General features: G+C 41.7%; 1 protein-coding gene and 1 non-coding gene across 2 annotated transcripts in view; both read left to right on the top strand.

Annotated features, from left to right (window-relative positions):
• The first annotated feature begins 196 nt into the window (after window positions 1–196).
• The window catches only part of ACACA (acetyl-CoA carboxylase alpha), a 335,657-nt gene continuing 318,781 nt past the window's right edge, over window positions 197–17,072 (top strand). Inside the window, exon 1 of the mRNA XM_006154441.3 lies at window positions 197–679. Within this exon, the coding sequence (XP_006154503.1) occupies window positions 642–679 (38 nt within the window). The 5' untranslated portion in view covers window positions 197–641. The remainder of the gene's footprint in view (window positions 680–17,072) is intronic.
• Window positions 5,540–5,646, top strand: LOC114008883 (U6 spliceosomal RNA). Its single transcript, XR_003550373.1, has one exon. It is a non-coding gene; the product is annotated as a U6 spliceosomal RNA (small nuclear RNA).

The raw sequence follows: 17,072 nt of genomic DNA on the forward strand, positions 1-17,072 counted from the left end.
CGCGCCCCCCTCCTCCGCGTCGAGGAACCACCGGCCGTGCGCGTCCCCGGGCTTGCGTGCGCGCCCCTGGCGGCGCAGTCGCGAGCGCGCCGCGCGCCCGCCGCCTCCTCCCTGCCCCCGCCCAGTCCCAGGCCTCTGCATTCCCGGCCCTGTCCGCGCGCCCGCCGTCATCGCCTGTGCCCTTCCCCCGGCCCTGTGCGCGAGCCCGCCGCGGCCCCTGTAACCGAGGACGCAGAAGATGGGGCCGAGCCCTTGTCTGACTTCTGCGTCCGACCAGTAATCGCCCTTCCGGGGGGGTCGCGTGGCCGGGCGCCAGAGGCTTTCCGGTGCTTGGTGCCTTTGATCCTCTGGAGTGCGGTGAGGCGGGCCGGGCCAGTACTGTCTGGGTGTTGTGATGGCATTCTCACCCCACCACTGTTGCGTCAGGGGACATTGAGGCTGAGAGTTTGGGCCCAAGAAAGCCTCTCCAGTCCCGACCTCGCAATGCTGTTCATGGATTAACCAGACTGACTGAATGGCTTAAGGGGTGAAGAGGGTACGTTTCATTCAGATGCTTCTGGAACGTCGAAATTGTCTTCTTTGGGAAGAACCATCCCCTCTTTGGGCTTCAGAGGCCCAAACTGAGGTGCAATGATGAAAGGATGTGGTGGTCCACTCTGATGTCAATCTTGAGGGCTAGGTATGTCCCAACATCTCTTATTACTACTGCTAATGATTATTCTAATAGCTATAATTTGTGGAGTACTTATTGCATGCCAGACATTGTGCAAAGTAAGTTACACATATGGCCTCATTTATTATAAGTGGCTTTTTGAGATAGGCACTATTATCCCCTTATTTCAGCAGAGGTATGTAAATATTGTAACTTGGGATCACACTGCTAGAAAGTGTTGGAGAAGGGAATACAAACCAGGGTGTCTCATAGCCAGTATGCTGTTACAGGAGTCAACCTGTGGTATAGTGGTTAAAGTGCTAGATTCACACATGGCCAACTGCTGTTGGACTCAGGGACCAGAGGCTTGAAACTCATGCGGGGCTGGTGTGCATGCATGCCCAAAATCCTGATAGGAGAATGGAGAAGGAATTGCTGCGGGGCCATCCACCCTCCCACATCTCCACCACGGATGATGTCTCTCTCTCTCTCTTTCTGGCAAGCACACACACCCAATAGCAAAAAACTCTTAAAAAAAGTTATTATAACTATATTTAGAAGGTTGTCTTTGATAAATTTGCCCAGCCTCTTTTAGAATTTATTTACACTTTCTGCCTGTGTGGCCCCCTTCTTCTTTTTTTGGTGTGTAAGTAATGCAAGTTCCTTGTTAAAAAAAGAAAGAAAGAAAGTGAAAAAAAGAAAAGAGGAAAATTCACAAGAGCAAAAAATAATGTAAAAACTATTTGCTTAAATAAACAGTCAACATGTTGGTATACTTCTAGCCATTTTCCTGTGCATTATGTCAATACATATAAGGTGTTTTACATTTGTTGTATCCTGAAACATCTATTTATTCATTCATTTATTCAACAAATATTTAATGAGCCATCACTGTCATAGGTGCTAGGAATTCAGCAGTAAACAAAGCAAAGTATCTGCCTGATAATTCATAGTGGGGGACAATGACAATAAGCAACACACATACTAAATAATAGATGATGCTGATTAATGTGGCAAGTTTTATGGAAAAATAAATAAAACAGGGTAAAAGCATAAGAGTGATACAGGGATTTCCTTTTGGTGAGAGGAGACAAGGAAACTCTCTTAGCAGAAGAGGCATATAAGCAGAAATCTAATTATTTAATGAGGGAGGGAGCTCTGTGGGTTTCTACCGGGAAACTCTTCTAGAAGAGTAACAGGAAATGAAATGCCTCTTGCTGTTTGGCATGGGAAGGAAACAGGGAGACCAATTTTACTGGATCGCAGCAAATTAGACAAATAAAATGGAACACAGCCAGAAGCCAATCATGTATCATTTGGTAAGCTATTGTTGGACTTTGAATTTTATTGGGATGTGATAGAATACACGAAGGATTGAGACCAAAGGAGTAATTACATTTGCTTTAAAAGGATCATTTGGTAGGACCAGCAGTTGGCATAATGGCTATGGCACTGGACTCCCATGTAGTTGACCGCGGTCTGGGTCCTGGACCCAGTGGCTTAAACTCACACCGGGCATGTGTACATTGTGTGCCCAAGATCCCGAGAGGAGAATGGAGGAGTAAGGATTGAGGCATGGCCATCCCCCTGGGGATGATTTCTCGCTTTCTGTCTTTGTCTCTTGAGCAAGTGCACTCACCCTATAGTAAAAATCTCTCAAAAAAAGTCTTTTGGGGCTGGCAGGCAGCGTGGTGGTTAAAGGCACCGAACTCCCACATGACTGACCATGGTTCAAGTCCCGGACCTGACGGCTTGCTTTCTCATTCCCCCCACACGCACTCTGTCCTTCTCCGGTCAAATTTAAATAAATAAATAAATTTAAATAAAATAATTCTAAAAAAAAAAGTCCTTTAAAGTATAAATGTTGAGGGGAACCAGCAGTTAGTGTAATGGCTATGTTGCTGAACTCCCACGTAGTCGACCGCGGTTCGCGTCCCGGACCCGGTGGCTTAAAACTCACGCCACGTGCATGTGACTGCGTGCCCAAGATCCCGAGAGGAGAATGGAGGAGAAGGGATTGCGGCGTGACCATACCCCCTGGGGGGTGATTTCTCACTTTCTGTCTCTCTGTCTCTGTCTGTCTGGTGAGCGCTTGTGACCCATAGCGAAAATCTCTCCAAAAAAAAAAAAAAGTATAAATGTTGAGCACAACACTTGTTTAAAAGATAGCTTGTCAACATTGGTGTTTTACGTATACCTTTACATCTCTCTTTTAAAGGTTTATGTATTTTATCTTTTTTATGTGAAAGAAAGAGAAACAGACACCCTCAACAGGGACTTACCACACCATGATTCCACTCCCCGCAGCCTTTCAGCCCTTCAACTAACCAGGATCACAGTTACATGAATGTGTACTGGCACTCCTGGTATTGATCAGGCATCTGAACCATGGTCTAACATGTAGTTCCAATGTCAAGAATGGTGCCCCATCACATGTGCCACCATGGCCCACATTTACACCTTTACAACAACTCTCAACTTCTTGACGAAGTGAAGATAAGGTCAATCACTCAGGACATACCTTTGTGTTCTTCTCACCTAAACTGAATATTTCTGAGATGGGCTAGGGCATATAACCAGATCTGCATGTTGGGATTGTTGAAAAACTGAATTTGAGTCATCAATGCTGTACTCTTTTGGAAAAAACAATCCCACATAATAACGAGGTCTGTTAATTAAAAACAACATTCAAGCATCTGCAAATTACAAATGATGTTAGCCCTTCCTAAAACCAATTTAGTCAGTGTGCTTAAGACATGGAGACATTGGGACCAGAAGATGGCATAATGGTTACATCACTGGACTCCCACATAGTGGACTGAGGTTCGAGTCCCAGACTTGGTGACTTAAAACTCATGCTGGGTGCATGTGCATGTGTGCCCAAGATCCCTATAGGAAAATGGAGGAGAAGGGATTGTGGCATGGCCATCCCTCTGGGTGGTGATTTCTCACCTTATGTCTCTGTGTCTCTCTGACTCTCTGGTGAGCACACATGCCCTATAGCAAAAAATCTTTGTTAAAAAAAAAATCCTTAAAAAAAACTCACAGTGAGAAAAAGGATAACACTGATTAAGGGAGCACATTTCTGGGGTTTTCCCTTGAGCACTGTAGAGGAGAGTGACATTAGCTTATGGAAGAACAGACTTAAGAGGAGAGATTTAAGGTTCTGTTTTGGATCTGTGTTTTGTACTCTGATTGTATGACAAATATGAGTCTAGTGCTCACAGCTAGACTTAAAACCAGACCTGTCTACAGCAAAGGAAACACAAAGTGAAGAGACAGCTCATGGAATGGGATAAAATATTTGTGAACTAAGTTTCTGGTAAGAAGTTTGTATCTAAAACATAAGAAGATCTCAAACAACTCAATAGTAATAAAACAAATAATTCAATTTTTTAAATGGGCAAATGACCTGAAAAGACATTTCTCAAAAGAAGACATATAAATGGCCAACCGATATATGAAAAATATTCAGCATCATTAATCATACGGGAAATGCTAATTAAAGCTACAGTGAGATATAACCTCACATCTGATAGGATGGTTATTATAAAAAAGATAAGAGATAAACATTGGTGAGGATATAGAGAAAAGGAAACCCTTGTGTACTCTGGTGGGGATGTAAATTAGTACAGACATTATGGAAACAGTATAGAGATTCTTTTTAAAAATTAAAATTAGAACTATTGGGACCAACAGATGGCATAATGGTTATGTTGCTGGGCTCCCACATAGTCGACCATGGTTTGAGACCTGGCCCCAGTGACTTAAAACTGATACTGTGGAACAGGGACAGGAGGTGGCATGATGGTTGAAGTGCTAGACTCCTACATGGCCGTCCATTGTTCAAGTGCCGTCCATTGTTCAAGTCCCAAACCTGGTGGCTTGCTTTCTCATTCTCCCTTTCTGTCTGCCTCTGGTCAAAATTGAAGAATAATGATAATAAATTTAAAAATTAAAAAATAAATAAATCTTATTTAAAAAAACCTGATACTGGGGGGCCAGCAGATAGCATAATGATTACATCACTGGATTCTCACATGGCCAACTGTGGTTCAAGTCCTAGACCTAGAAGCTTAAAACTCACACCTGGTACATGTGCATGCGTGCCCAGAATCCCGAGAGGAGAATAGAGGAGAAGGTATTGTGGCGTGGCTATCCCCCTGGAGAGTGATTTCTCACTTTCTATCTCTCTGTTTCTCTCTGTCTCTCTAGCAATTGCACACACCCTAAAGCAAAAAATATCTCTCAGGGAAAAAAAAAAAAGATATATGACCCAGGAGTTCCACTTCTGGGTATATATGCAAAGGAGACGAAATTGGCATGTTGAAGAAATATCTGCACTTGGTTGCAGCATTATTTACAATCGCTAAGGCATAGAAACCACTTAAGTGTCCATTGGCCAATGAATAAAGAAAATGCAGTATAGGGCCAGTAGGTGGTGTGATAGTTGCAGTGCTGGATCCCATATGGCCAACTACATGGTTTGAGTCCTGGACCCAGCAGCTTGAAAAACACACTGTGTATCAGTGCATGTGTGCCCCAAATCCCGAGAGGATAATGGAGGAGAAAGGATTATAGCAAAGCCTTTCTTATTGGAGGATGATTTCCTCACTTTCTCTTTCTTATCCAGTCTCTCTCTGCCAACCACATGCACCTTATAACAAAATACTAAAATTAAAAAAATTTTTAAAAAGGCAATATATATACATAGTGGAATATTATTTGGCCTTTAAAAAGAAGGAAATTCTGTCATTTGTAATAGTAAGGATGAACCTACAGGTCATTATGCTAAATGACATAAACCAAGCACAGAAAGACAAATACTGCATGATCTTCCTTGTACCTGGAATCCATGAAAGTCAAACTTAAAAGAGACAGTGTAGTGTGCTTGCTTTGGCAGCACATATACTAAAATTGAAATGATACAGAGATGATTAGCATGGCCCCTGTGCAAGGATGATACGCAAATTTGAGAAGCATTTTGTATTTTTTTAATGGCAAAAGTCTCAAAAAAAAAAAAAAAAGAAAGAAAGAAAGAAAAGAAAGAAAGAGAGAAAGAAAGAAACAGTGTAGAACCTTGGTTACCAGGGCAGAGACTATGAAGATGTTAGTCAAAAGATACAAACATTGCAGTTAGACTGGAGGAATGCTTTCAGGAGAACCATTGTATAACATAGTGACTATAGTTAATAACATCTATCAGATACTTAAAATTTGGTAAAAGAGTAGACTGTAAATGTTCTTACTACCAAAACAATAATAAGTGTGTGTGAAATAATGGATATATTAATTAACTGGATTTATCCATTCTACAATATATACATATATCAAACCATCATGTGGTACACCATAAATATACGATTTTTACTTGTCAGTTAATAAAATGGATTTTGAAAATAGATATGCCATTGGTTAAATAAGTAAGTAAATAAAAGATGTATGAAGTAGGGCCAGCCTATGGCCTGGTGGTTTAGGCAGCTGGATCTCACATGGCCAACTGCTTGGTTCAAGTCCTGGACCCCGTAACTTGAAAAACACTCCAGGTGCATGTACGTGTAAGCCTAAAATCCCAAAAAGGAGGGAGCTATGGACGAGAAGGGATTGCTGCATCACTCGCCCCACAGGGAGCCAGCTAGTTTTAAAACATGGTGATTAAAGTGCTGGATCGCACATGACTAACTACATGGTTTGCTTCCTGAACCCTGCATCTTGAAAACTGCAGGGTAGAGAACAGCAGTTAGCATAATGGCTATGTTGCTGAACTCCCATGTAGCAAACCGCAGTTCGAATCCCAGACCCAGTGGCTTAAACTCACGCCAGGTGCGTATGCGTGCATGCCCAAAATCCCAAGAAGAGAATGGAGGAGAAGAGGTTGCGGCGTTGCCATCTCTGGGGGGTGATTTCTCGCTTTCTATCTCTCTGTCTCTGTCTTTCTGGCGAGTGCATGCACCCTATAGCAAAAACCTAAGAAGAACGCAGGGTATATGTGAATGCATGCCCAAAATCCCAAGTGGAAAATGGAGGAGAGAAATTACAGCATAGCCATTCTCTCTGTAAGGTGATTTCTCAACCTCCCTCACAAGTCTACCTCTAGCAAGCAAACATACCCTGTAACAAAAACTTTAAACATAAAAAATAATAATAATAAAATAAAAACTATGCACCATAGGGGGTGCTTCTTCACTTTCCCTTTCTGTCTCTCTTTTTCTCTCTGGTGAGTGTATGCACCGTCTGACAAAATTTAAAAACAAACAAACAAACAAACAAAAAAAAAACACCGAAAGAGTTAGCAGGTACCAGGATTTTCATAATGCCATTGCCATTAAGCAGAGTTGTTGCCCATTTCTTGTACACCTTCATTGCCTCCCTGACTTTGTTCTCGTCTCCACAAACTGGAGAATATCTGTCTCACGAGTCATTAGGTTTTGGGTAGAATCCAAAAAGTTAGGTGAACTATTAGATCTTCAGAAAAGTCATGATGTGTTTTTCTATACAAAAATGTGTCATAACTTTTCCAATGACCCAAGAGAAGTGTGCTGTTGCTAAGTGGCTCTGTTTATCAGAAAATTTAGAAATGCCTAATAGGCAGCCTGGCTGCATACTTTTCAGCATGATATACAGGGCCTCCACCTTTTGACTGTCAAACAGGCCCCTAAAGTATTTTGCATCATCTGGTTACAGGCAATCTATATACTCTTGCAACCAACAAGTGCCCTATAAATGTTTGAGATATTTGTAAGGAACCTGGAACATTTTAATATACGTCATTTTAAAAGCATGGGCTTTGGGCCAGCCCGTGGCATGGTGGTTAAGGTGTTTAGATCCCACATGGCTGACTGTGTGGTTCAAGTTTCGGACCCAGAAGCTTGACAAACATACTGGGTACATATATATGCATGCCCAAAACTGAAAGGAGAAATTGAGAAGGTATTGTGGTGCAGTCATCCTTTATGGGGGGGTGTTTTCTCAATTTCTCCCTCCCCATCACCCTCCTTCTCCCCAACTCCCGACAGCATGCATATGCACTCTCTAGCAACATTTTTTTTTAAACAGCACAAGCTTTGGGACCAGCAGATGGCATAGCAGTTACACAGCTGGACTTCCACATAGTTGACTGCAGTTCAAGTCCCAGACCTGGTGACTTACTTAAAACTCATGCCAGGTGTGTGTGTGTGTGTGTGTGTGTGTGTGTGTGTGTCCATGATCCTGAGAGCTGAGAGGAGAGAAGGGACTGCGGCGTGGCCATTCCCCTGGGGAGTGATTTCTCACTTCTCACTTTCTATCTCTTTGTCTGTGTCTTTTTTTTTTTTTTTTTCTGTCTGTGTCTTTAGCAAATGAGTCTTAAACCAAAAATCTCTCTCAAAAAGCAAAAACAAAAACAATACATGAGCTTTGATGGTTTTTTGAGTTTGAGCCTAATTTCCACCCCTTACCACCTTCAAGAATTAAAGTTAGTGGGGACCAGCAGGTGGCATGGTGGTTAAGGTGCTGGACACTGCCACATGGCTGACTGAGGTTCAAGTCCTGAATCTGGTGGCTTGCTTTCTCACTTCCTCTTTCTCTCACTCTCACCCTCTGTCTCTGTCTGATCAAATTAAAAAATAAATGAATGAATAAATAAAAAATAAAATAGATAATTATTTTTTAAAAAGAATTAAAATTAGTTACTATCTTTCTGTGTCTCTTTTCTTCTTATATATACATATCTACTGAGAATTTTGTAAGGGTGTGATGATGTATGTATATATGTATAGTACCTATACATATATTTGACTTTGTGGTGGAAGTAAAATAAATTATAATTGTAACTTTAATTCTAGAAATGCTCCCCAGTATGACCCAGTACTAGTCTAGAAGCTGTTCTAGACTATGTTGACTACTGTTCAGCATTAGAATTTTTTCATTATTTAGATCAAGAAAGCCTGTTTCCTGGAAATCCATAAGTTTCCTGAACAATAGGCAGTTCCACAGTTTGTTTTGCTGCCTGCTTCTTCAGCATTTTCCTCACTATAGAAAAGTGTACATTATCTCAAAGATTACAGGACAGGGGCCAGTATTTACCATGGTGGTTAAGACACTGGACTTCCACATAGCCGACTGTGATTCGAGACCCAGGTCTGGCAGCATGCTTTCTCACTTTCTCTCTCTCTCTTTGTCTTTCTCTGGTGAGAGCACATGCCCTATAGCAAATTTAAAAATGCCAACAATAATAAATAAAATTTAATAATTCTTTAAAAAAAAAAATCACGGGGCAAATGCCTCATTGCAATCTAGAATGAATCAGCCAGCCTCGCCTTAAATGGAGAATAAACTCAGGAGCTATGTACTATTTAATTAATGTAAATAGTTATGCAATATGAGCAATTAACTATCAGACTGTTCCTTAGAGTACAGAGTGAGTACTTTGCTATTGTAATCAAGTAAAGCTTACAACAAGGTTAATCTGATGCATATTTAATGACATATGTAATTGTTATGGTGCTGCATAATAATTAGGCATTAAATGTTAAGCTGTTTGCATAAATGACTGTAATTGGTTATTTTTACACAGCCAAACACATTTTTTAGTGTTTGTCTGCTTGTTTTATTAATTTTCTAGAATCTATAATCATGCCAAGGACAAGTTTTCTCTAAAACCCTTTACTATTTAATCATGTACTCACACAAACACTCTTTAAAATAACACAGCAGGGTTCCCTTCCCAAATCTGTACTAAAAATAGCTACTGTTCAAGGCTCTCTGTATGTATTCTCTCATTTTAGTCCCTAAGAAACTCTCCAAGGAAAGTGTTATTGACTCCCATTTTGCTGATACGGAAATGGATACTCAGAAACATGAGCAGACAACGACATAGTAGAGATTCAAACTTCTACCCAATCCTTAACTACTACTTTATACAACCACAGAAGGTAAAAGCAGCGGTACTAGTTACTGTAGAAGATAAAATGTCTCTGAGAAATACAGAACATTTTAGCATATCCAAAGGGAGAATGAGTGGACCTGAAAGGAGGAGGGGTTAGTGTCAGTAATGGAAGAATGGAAGCCTGTGAAGCATCTTACAGCCCATTCAAGGAAGAGAGGCTTGGCTAGTGAATTTCAAGCATTATTGCCCCATTACAGCTGACTGTACTGTAGCAATACTCCATCAACCTAATGCCATCAACTGCTTGAATTAAACAAAATTTTTTTCTTTAATTGGCATAGGGCTTGCCAAAGAAGTAGAAAGCATCTCCCAGTGTTGGGTGTGGTTATGCCACAATCCATTTTCCTCCAGTTCTTCCTCCAGTCAAGATTTTGGCCACATGCACACACGTGTATCCAGTGTGTTTTCTATTTCTTTCTTCCTTTCTTCCTTCCTTCCTTTTTCTTTTTTTAATAATTATTTATTTTAATTGTATTTATTATTATTATTACTTTAATTCACCAGGGAGAGACAAATAAAGGGAAACTGAGAAAGCAAGCCACAAGATCTGGGACTCAAACTGTAGTTGGCCATGTGGGAGTCCAGCACCTCAACTACCACACCACCTGCTGGCTCCTTTAGTGTGTTTGTCTAGCCACTGGGGCTAATTTGAACTGCAGTTGGCCACATGGGATCCAGGTTCCCAATGCACAGTGTTTAACCACTGCACATTCTGGCTAGACCAGAATTTTTTTTTTTTTTTTTTGGAGAGGTTTTTCGCTATAGGGCGTGTGCGCTCGCCAGACAGAGAGAGACATAGAGACAGAAAGCGAGAAATCACCCCCCAGGGGGCATGGTCATGCCGCAATCCCTTCTCCTCCATTCTTCTCTCGGGATCTTGGGCACACACGCACATGCGCCCAGCGTGAGTTTTAAGCCACCGCGTCTGGGATGCGAACCACGGTCAACTACGTGGGAATCCAGCGACATAGCCATTATGCTAACTGCTGATTCCCAAGACCAGAATTTTTTAAATTTAGAACTGACTTCCCTTATTCTGAGTCCTTAATAAAAATCATTGTAAGGGTTAAACTAGTATTTAAATTTTTTTTAATCATTATTGCCAGTCCTGAAGAGTCTTTTAGATAGTCGCCTCCCCTCCTACAGAGTTCTGTTTCATAGATATACCATGTATCTGCATTTGCCCTATATATGTGTACTTTGGCCCCTCAGGGTAAGACTTTTTTCTCCCCCATTAATAGTGCAATAGTCGGGGCCAGCAGGTGGCACTGGGGTTAAGGCACTAGACTCCCATGTGGCTAACTGTGAGTTCTGGACCAGTGGCTTGAAACTCATGCCTATGCCCAAAATCCTAAGAGGATTTTGGATGAATGGAGGAGAGGGGAAATCCCCTGGAGGGTGATTTCTTGCTCTCTGTCTCTCTGTCTCCTTGTCTCCTTGGTGAGTGCCCGCACCCTACACAAAAATCTCTTTAAAAAATTAGTGCAGGGGACCAGCAGTTAGCGTAATGGCTATGTCACTGGACTCCCACGTAGTCCACCGCGGTTCGCGTCTCGGACCCGGTGGCTTAAATCTCACGCCGGGCGCGTGTGCGTGCATGCCCAAGATCCCGAGAGGAGAATGGAGGAGAAGGGATTGCGGTGTGACCATCCCCCCTGGGGGGTGATTTCTCGCTTTCTGTCTCTATGTCTCTCTCTGTCTGTCTGGCGAGCGCACGCACCCTATAGCGAAAACCTCTCCAGAAAAAAAAATTAGTGCACAAGTTAACAAAGATGCATGTTTCTAGACCTATTGCAATTGTATTTCTCATGGTAAATTAATAACTTGTGTACATATGATGAGTCTATTTCTTATAAATTACTTAATAAATTGATAATTTTTACATATGAGCTTGATTTCTGAATCTGCACCTAAATATTGGGCCAGTCTCTATGTGTGGAAGACTTACATTTCTAAGGCTGTTAAACAGCCTAAAAAACTAGAATTTCTAGCTTTCTGTCTCTCTGTCTCTCTCTCTCTGGCGAGTGCACGTAGCCTATAGCAAAAACCTCTAAGAAAAAAATACAGTCAATAAAAGAAAAGCCATGTTAATTAGACTTCATAAAATTTTTTTGAACAATTATTTATTTTATTTATTATTACTATTTTAATTCACCAGAGAGAGACAGAGAGAGAGAGGGAAAGTGAGAAAGCAAGTCACCAGGTCCGAGACTGGAACCGCCATCTTCCATGAGGGGTGATTTCTCCCTTTCTTTTTCTCTCTCTGACAAGGGCATATGCCTTATAGCAAAGAATAAAAAAAAAAGAGGAAAGAAAGAAGGAAGGAAGGGAGGAAGGAGAGAAGAAAGGAAGGAGGGGAGGAAGAAAGAAAGAGAAAGAAAGAGAAAGAGAGAAAGAAGAAAGGATAAAAATGTGTGTATTTGTGTGCCCAAAATTTTAACAGGAAGGAAAAATAGAGGAAAAGGATTGTGGTGTGACCACACCTTGTTGGAGGGTGCTTTCACTCTCTGGGAAGTACAGTACCCTCTGACAATTAAAAATAATAATAAAATGAATGGAAAAATGTTTACAACTCATATCACAAAGGCATAGTTCTCTAAGATAGGAGCTTTATAGAAATATGAAAGACATCAGTCATTCAAGAGAATGTCAATGAAAGATATAAATAGAGCATATGTGTATTAGTGCCCAGAATTTTTATAAGTGCATAGAAATTTTGAGGTTCACTACCTATATTAGAATCTTAATTCAGTCACAAATTCTGTGACCTTGGGTAGATTTGCTATATGTATCCTACAGTCTAGGAATCCTACTCATGCTGAGCACATGTGCGTGCATGCACAAAATCCCTAGAGGAGAATGGGAAAGAATTGATTGTGGTGCATGCACACTATACCAAAAATCTCTACAGATTTCATGTTTGTTACGATTTGTTTCCCTTTCTGTTTTTTTTTTTTTTTTTGGGGAGATTTTCAGGGGAGGGGGCGTGCGCGCGCCAGACAGAGAGAGACAGAGAGACAGAAAGCGAGAAATCACCCCGCCACAATCCCTTCTCCTCCATTCTCCTCTCGGGATCTTGGGCACACACGCACACGTGCCCGGCATGAGTTTTAAGCCACCGAGTCCGAGACGCGAACCGCGGTGGACTACGTGGTAGTCCAGCGACATAGCCATTACACTAACTGCTGGTTCCCGTTTGTTTTTGAGAAGTTTTTGCTATAGGGCGCATGAGCTTGCCAGAAAAATAGAAACAGGAAGCGAAAAATCACCCCCCAGGGGAGTCACTCCTCAGGGAGGAGAGCCATGCCGCAATCCCTTCTCCTTCATCCTCCTCTCGGGATCTTATGGGCACGCACGCACACACACCCGGCATGAGTTTAAACGACCAGGTCCAAGACTTGAACCATGGTTGTTGACTACATGGCAGTCCAGCGACATAGCCGTTACGCCAACTACTTGTCCCAATTTTAGTGTTTTTTTTTTGTTTGTTTGTTTGTTTTTAATTATCAGAGGGCATGTGCACTGGCCAGAGAAGGAGACAGAGAGAGAGGGAAAGGGAGAGAAAGAAATCACCCTCCAATGTGATGTAGTCGTGCCACAGTCCCTTCTCCATTTCTTCATCTTGTTGGGATTTGGGGCACACATGTACATGTGCTCAACATGATTTTCTTTTTCTTTAAAACAGTTTTAGCAGAGAGTGCACGTGCTTGGTGCAGAGAGACCGGGGGAGAGATCGTGAGAAAGCACTCCCCTCCACCATGGGGAATGGTCAAGCTACAATCTCTTTTTCATTTCTCCTTCCTTTTTGGGATTTTGGGCCCACACACAGTTGCATCTGGAAGGTTTCTCAAGCTGCCATGTCTGGGACTTGAAACTGTGCAGTTGGCCATGTGGGATCCAACTTTTTTTTTTTGGAGAGGTTTTTGCTATAGGGCGCGTGTGCTTGCCTGACAGAGAGAAACAGAGAGACAGAAAGTGAGAAATTACCCCCCGGGGGGATGGCCATGCCACAATCTCTTCTCCTCCATTCTCCTCTCGGGATTTTGGGCTCACACGCACACATGCCCGGTGTGAGTTTTAAGCCACTGGGTCCGGGACGCGAACCGCAGTTGACTATGTGGGAGTCCAGCAACATAGCCATTACGCTAACTGCTGGTCCCCCAACTATTTTTTTTAAAGAATTATTTTATTTAACTTTATTTACTTATTTTTTAATTTGACCAGAGAGGGATAGAGAGAGAAAGAGAGAGAGCAAGCTGTCATGTCCAGTATTTGGACCGTGGTCAGCCATGTGGGAGTCCAGCACCCCTAACCACCACACCTGCTGGCCCCATGGGATCGGGCTATTTTAATAATCATATCATGGACTGGCCCCTGGTATGTTTTTCAAGTCATGGGGGCCAGGATTCAAACCACTGTTGCTCATGTGAGGTTGAGTTCCCTTTACTACCAGAGTACAGGCCAACCCTCTCTGTCTTTTTTTCCCAGAGGATGCAGTTAGCAACTGCAACCACTGGATGGCGTAAAATCACAAGATTTTAGCCAAAGTTCCTGCATTATAGCCCAATGCACACTTGTCCCACTGCACTAACTGAAGGAAGTTTTGGTAGAATACAACTTTGGGGACTTTAAATTTGACTATTGACATGGATTCAGGTTCCTTAGATATTCAAACTAAGAGAGATTTTTAGTCTTGAATGACTTGCATGTCAAGTCACTAAATAAGGGAAAGAAAAAAGTTGCAATAATGAGGAGGAAGAAATAGAAAAGGAGAGAAAGAAATCTAAGAGAAAATAATGTAAGTTGAGAGAGATGAATTTAAGTGTTAGCTACACTTACAGTATGGACTCTCATTGGTTTTGTATTTAGGGCCCTAAGGGCCTAAGTCATGCTCTTCTAACACTTTCTACCTGCCACCTTTACTGTCACTTCTCTGTCTTAAATAACCTTCTTCCTTTCTGGATTATGGGCTCTTCCTCTTTTTCTTACCTATTGTCATCCAAGTTTTTATTCTTCACCTTTCTTTTGAATAAGCTTAGGTGGGAGGATTTCTGGCTCCTTGTTATAATTGCCAGATAACAATACACATAGCATTTCTTCCTTAGAAATGACTAGTTTGGGACATGAGCATAGGAAAAATATTCTAGGTCAGAATCTGCTGGAAGGTATAGGGAAGAGGAGGAAAGAATGTTTAGGGCCAGTCCCACTCCTAAGCCCACCTTCATACTAGCCTAGGGATGCAGAAAGGGAAGGATGCTAATGGCTTGCTCAGGCGTTTTAGGGACCCAAAGTCGTAGTCAGTTTGATTTTTGAGAACATACCTTTAGTATGTCTAAAAAAATTTAGAAATGGCAAAATAGATGTAAAATTGTATATTTTGAGTATGTGTGTTGTTTTTAATTCTCCAGAGGACACGTGTGCTTGCTGGAGAGAAACAGAGAGCGAGAGAGAGAGAAAACATTTCTCATGGGACATGGTCACGCTTGCAGTGAGAGACAGAGAAAGCATTTCTCATGGGACATGGTCACGCTTGCAGTCCCTTCTCCTCCATTTCTTTCTCCTTTCAGGATTTTGGGCATGATTGCACATGTACCTGATGTCAGATTTTCTAAGCTTCCTGGTTCCAGGACTCAAACCATACAATTGACCATGTGGTATCCAGTGGTCTTAACCATCAGGTCATGGGTTGACCCATTTTGAATGTTTATGTTTAAGAAAATAATGCTTGGGGGGGCTAGCAGGTGGTGTGGTGGTTAGGACACTGGACTCCCACATGGCTGACTGGTTTGAGTCCTGGACCTGGTGGTTTGAAATTCATTTTGGGCATGTGTGCGTGCATGCCCAAAATCCTGAGAGTAGAATGGAGGAGAAGGGATTGCGGCGTGGCCATCCCTCTTGGGGTGGGGGTGATTTCTCACTTTCTCTTTGTTTCACAGGTGAGCACACACACCCTACAGCAAAAATCTTTCTTAAAATACAAAATTGTTTAAGTGAGATTTTTGTGAATGTGCGTCTTTGCCCTAAACAATTACCTATTTTTATCTTTGGGTCTATGAAAAAGTATTGGGGTAACAAAGAGGCTTCAAAGAGGTGGAATGACTTTGAATCCTGGGACCAGCAGTTAGCGTAATGGCTATGTTGCTGGACTCCCACGTAGTCGATCACGGTTCATGTCCCAGACCCGGTGGCTTAAAACTCACGCCGGGCACGTGTGCGTGTGTGCCCAAGATCCCGAGAGGAGAATGGAGGGGAAGGGAGTGCGGTGTGTCCATCCCCACGGGGGGGTGATTTCTCGCTTTTTGTCTCTCTGTCTCTCTCTGTCTAGCGAGCACACGTGCCCTATAGCAAAAAAAAAAAAAAAAGAATGACTTTCAATCCTAAGACTTGAATATAAACACAATTGAGTAATTGTATCAACTGTAAATATGGTAATATATTCTCCAAAAAGGGAGGAAGGTTCAGAATGGTACGAAGAGTATGATATTGGATATTATATATCTATTTTAATGTCTGTAAAGAAATTTATCAGTGTTCACAATGGTTATCTCTGGAAGGAGGAATTAGGTATAACTTCTATTTTTTATTTCTCCATATATTTTACAATATTTTAAAAAGTTGTTGTGATAATATACTTTGATCATTTAAAAAATGCCATATTAGAAATAATTTGCATCAGAAACATTGCACTTTGCTGAGGAATAATTGACACTCCCACAGATACAGTGTTTTATTATGTCTATAACCTAGTTTATCATGGTGACACCAAAAATTGTGCATTTGTGAAGTGATCTGCAGATTGATATCTACATCCCAAAGTCCATAGGAGTTCTCCCTTCTCCTCTGTCATCTTTTAATTTTCAAAAATCTCCACTGGTAAGGGAATATAGGGCTCAAAGTTGTTAACTGATTAGGAAGTCAAAATCCTCACTTTTGCTTTGTCAGGGGAAGCAAATTGTCCCTAAATCAAAACACACAGTTTTGATTCTGTCAGTGAACTTCTGCAAAGGAAGATAGTATAAATGTTACCCAAATTATACTCTTGCAGAAAAGTTGATGGCTGTAAAGATTTCGCCACAGGTTTCATCTTCTAGGACATAGGGACTTCTCTGGTGGATGAGGCTAGGAAGGGTGGGGATGAATATGGACATTAATCCTGGACCTAGAGCTTCTAAGTGCATACATAATGCTTTTAATCCTTGCTAGAGATCCTGGGAAAGAACAGGCATTCCCTCCGTATTTTGTCATTGAACTAAGCCACGGATGGCAGGATAACTTGAGGCAATGTTGTGAATCAGTGGAAGGGTGCAACTATATACTCATTTATCCAAATGCCAATCTCAGTGTTCTGTCCTCTATCTACTATATATTCAAATTGTGCTCTATGGAACGTCAGAGGTTCGTTAGGGCTTCCTTGAAACCTGCCATCCATGCTTTGTATCTGTTCCATCTCTTTCAGGCTTAACATGAATATTAACTCAAGTCTTATGATGAGAT

Source organism: Tupaia chinensis, unplaced genomic scaffold (genome assembly GCF_000334495.1).
Source record: "Tupaia chinensis unplaced genomic scaffold, TupChi_1.0 Scaffold000407_4, whole genome shotgun sequence".
Classification (NCBI taxonomy): Eukaryota; Metazoa; Chordata; class Mammalia; order Scandentia; family Tupaiidae; genus Tupaia; species Tupaia belangeri.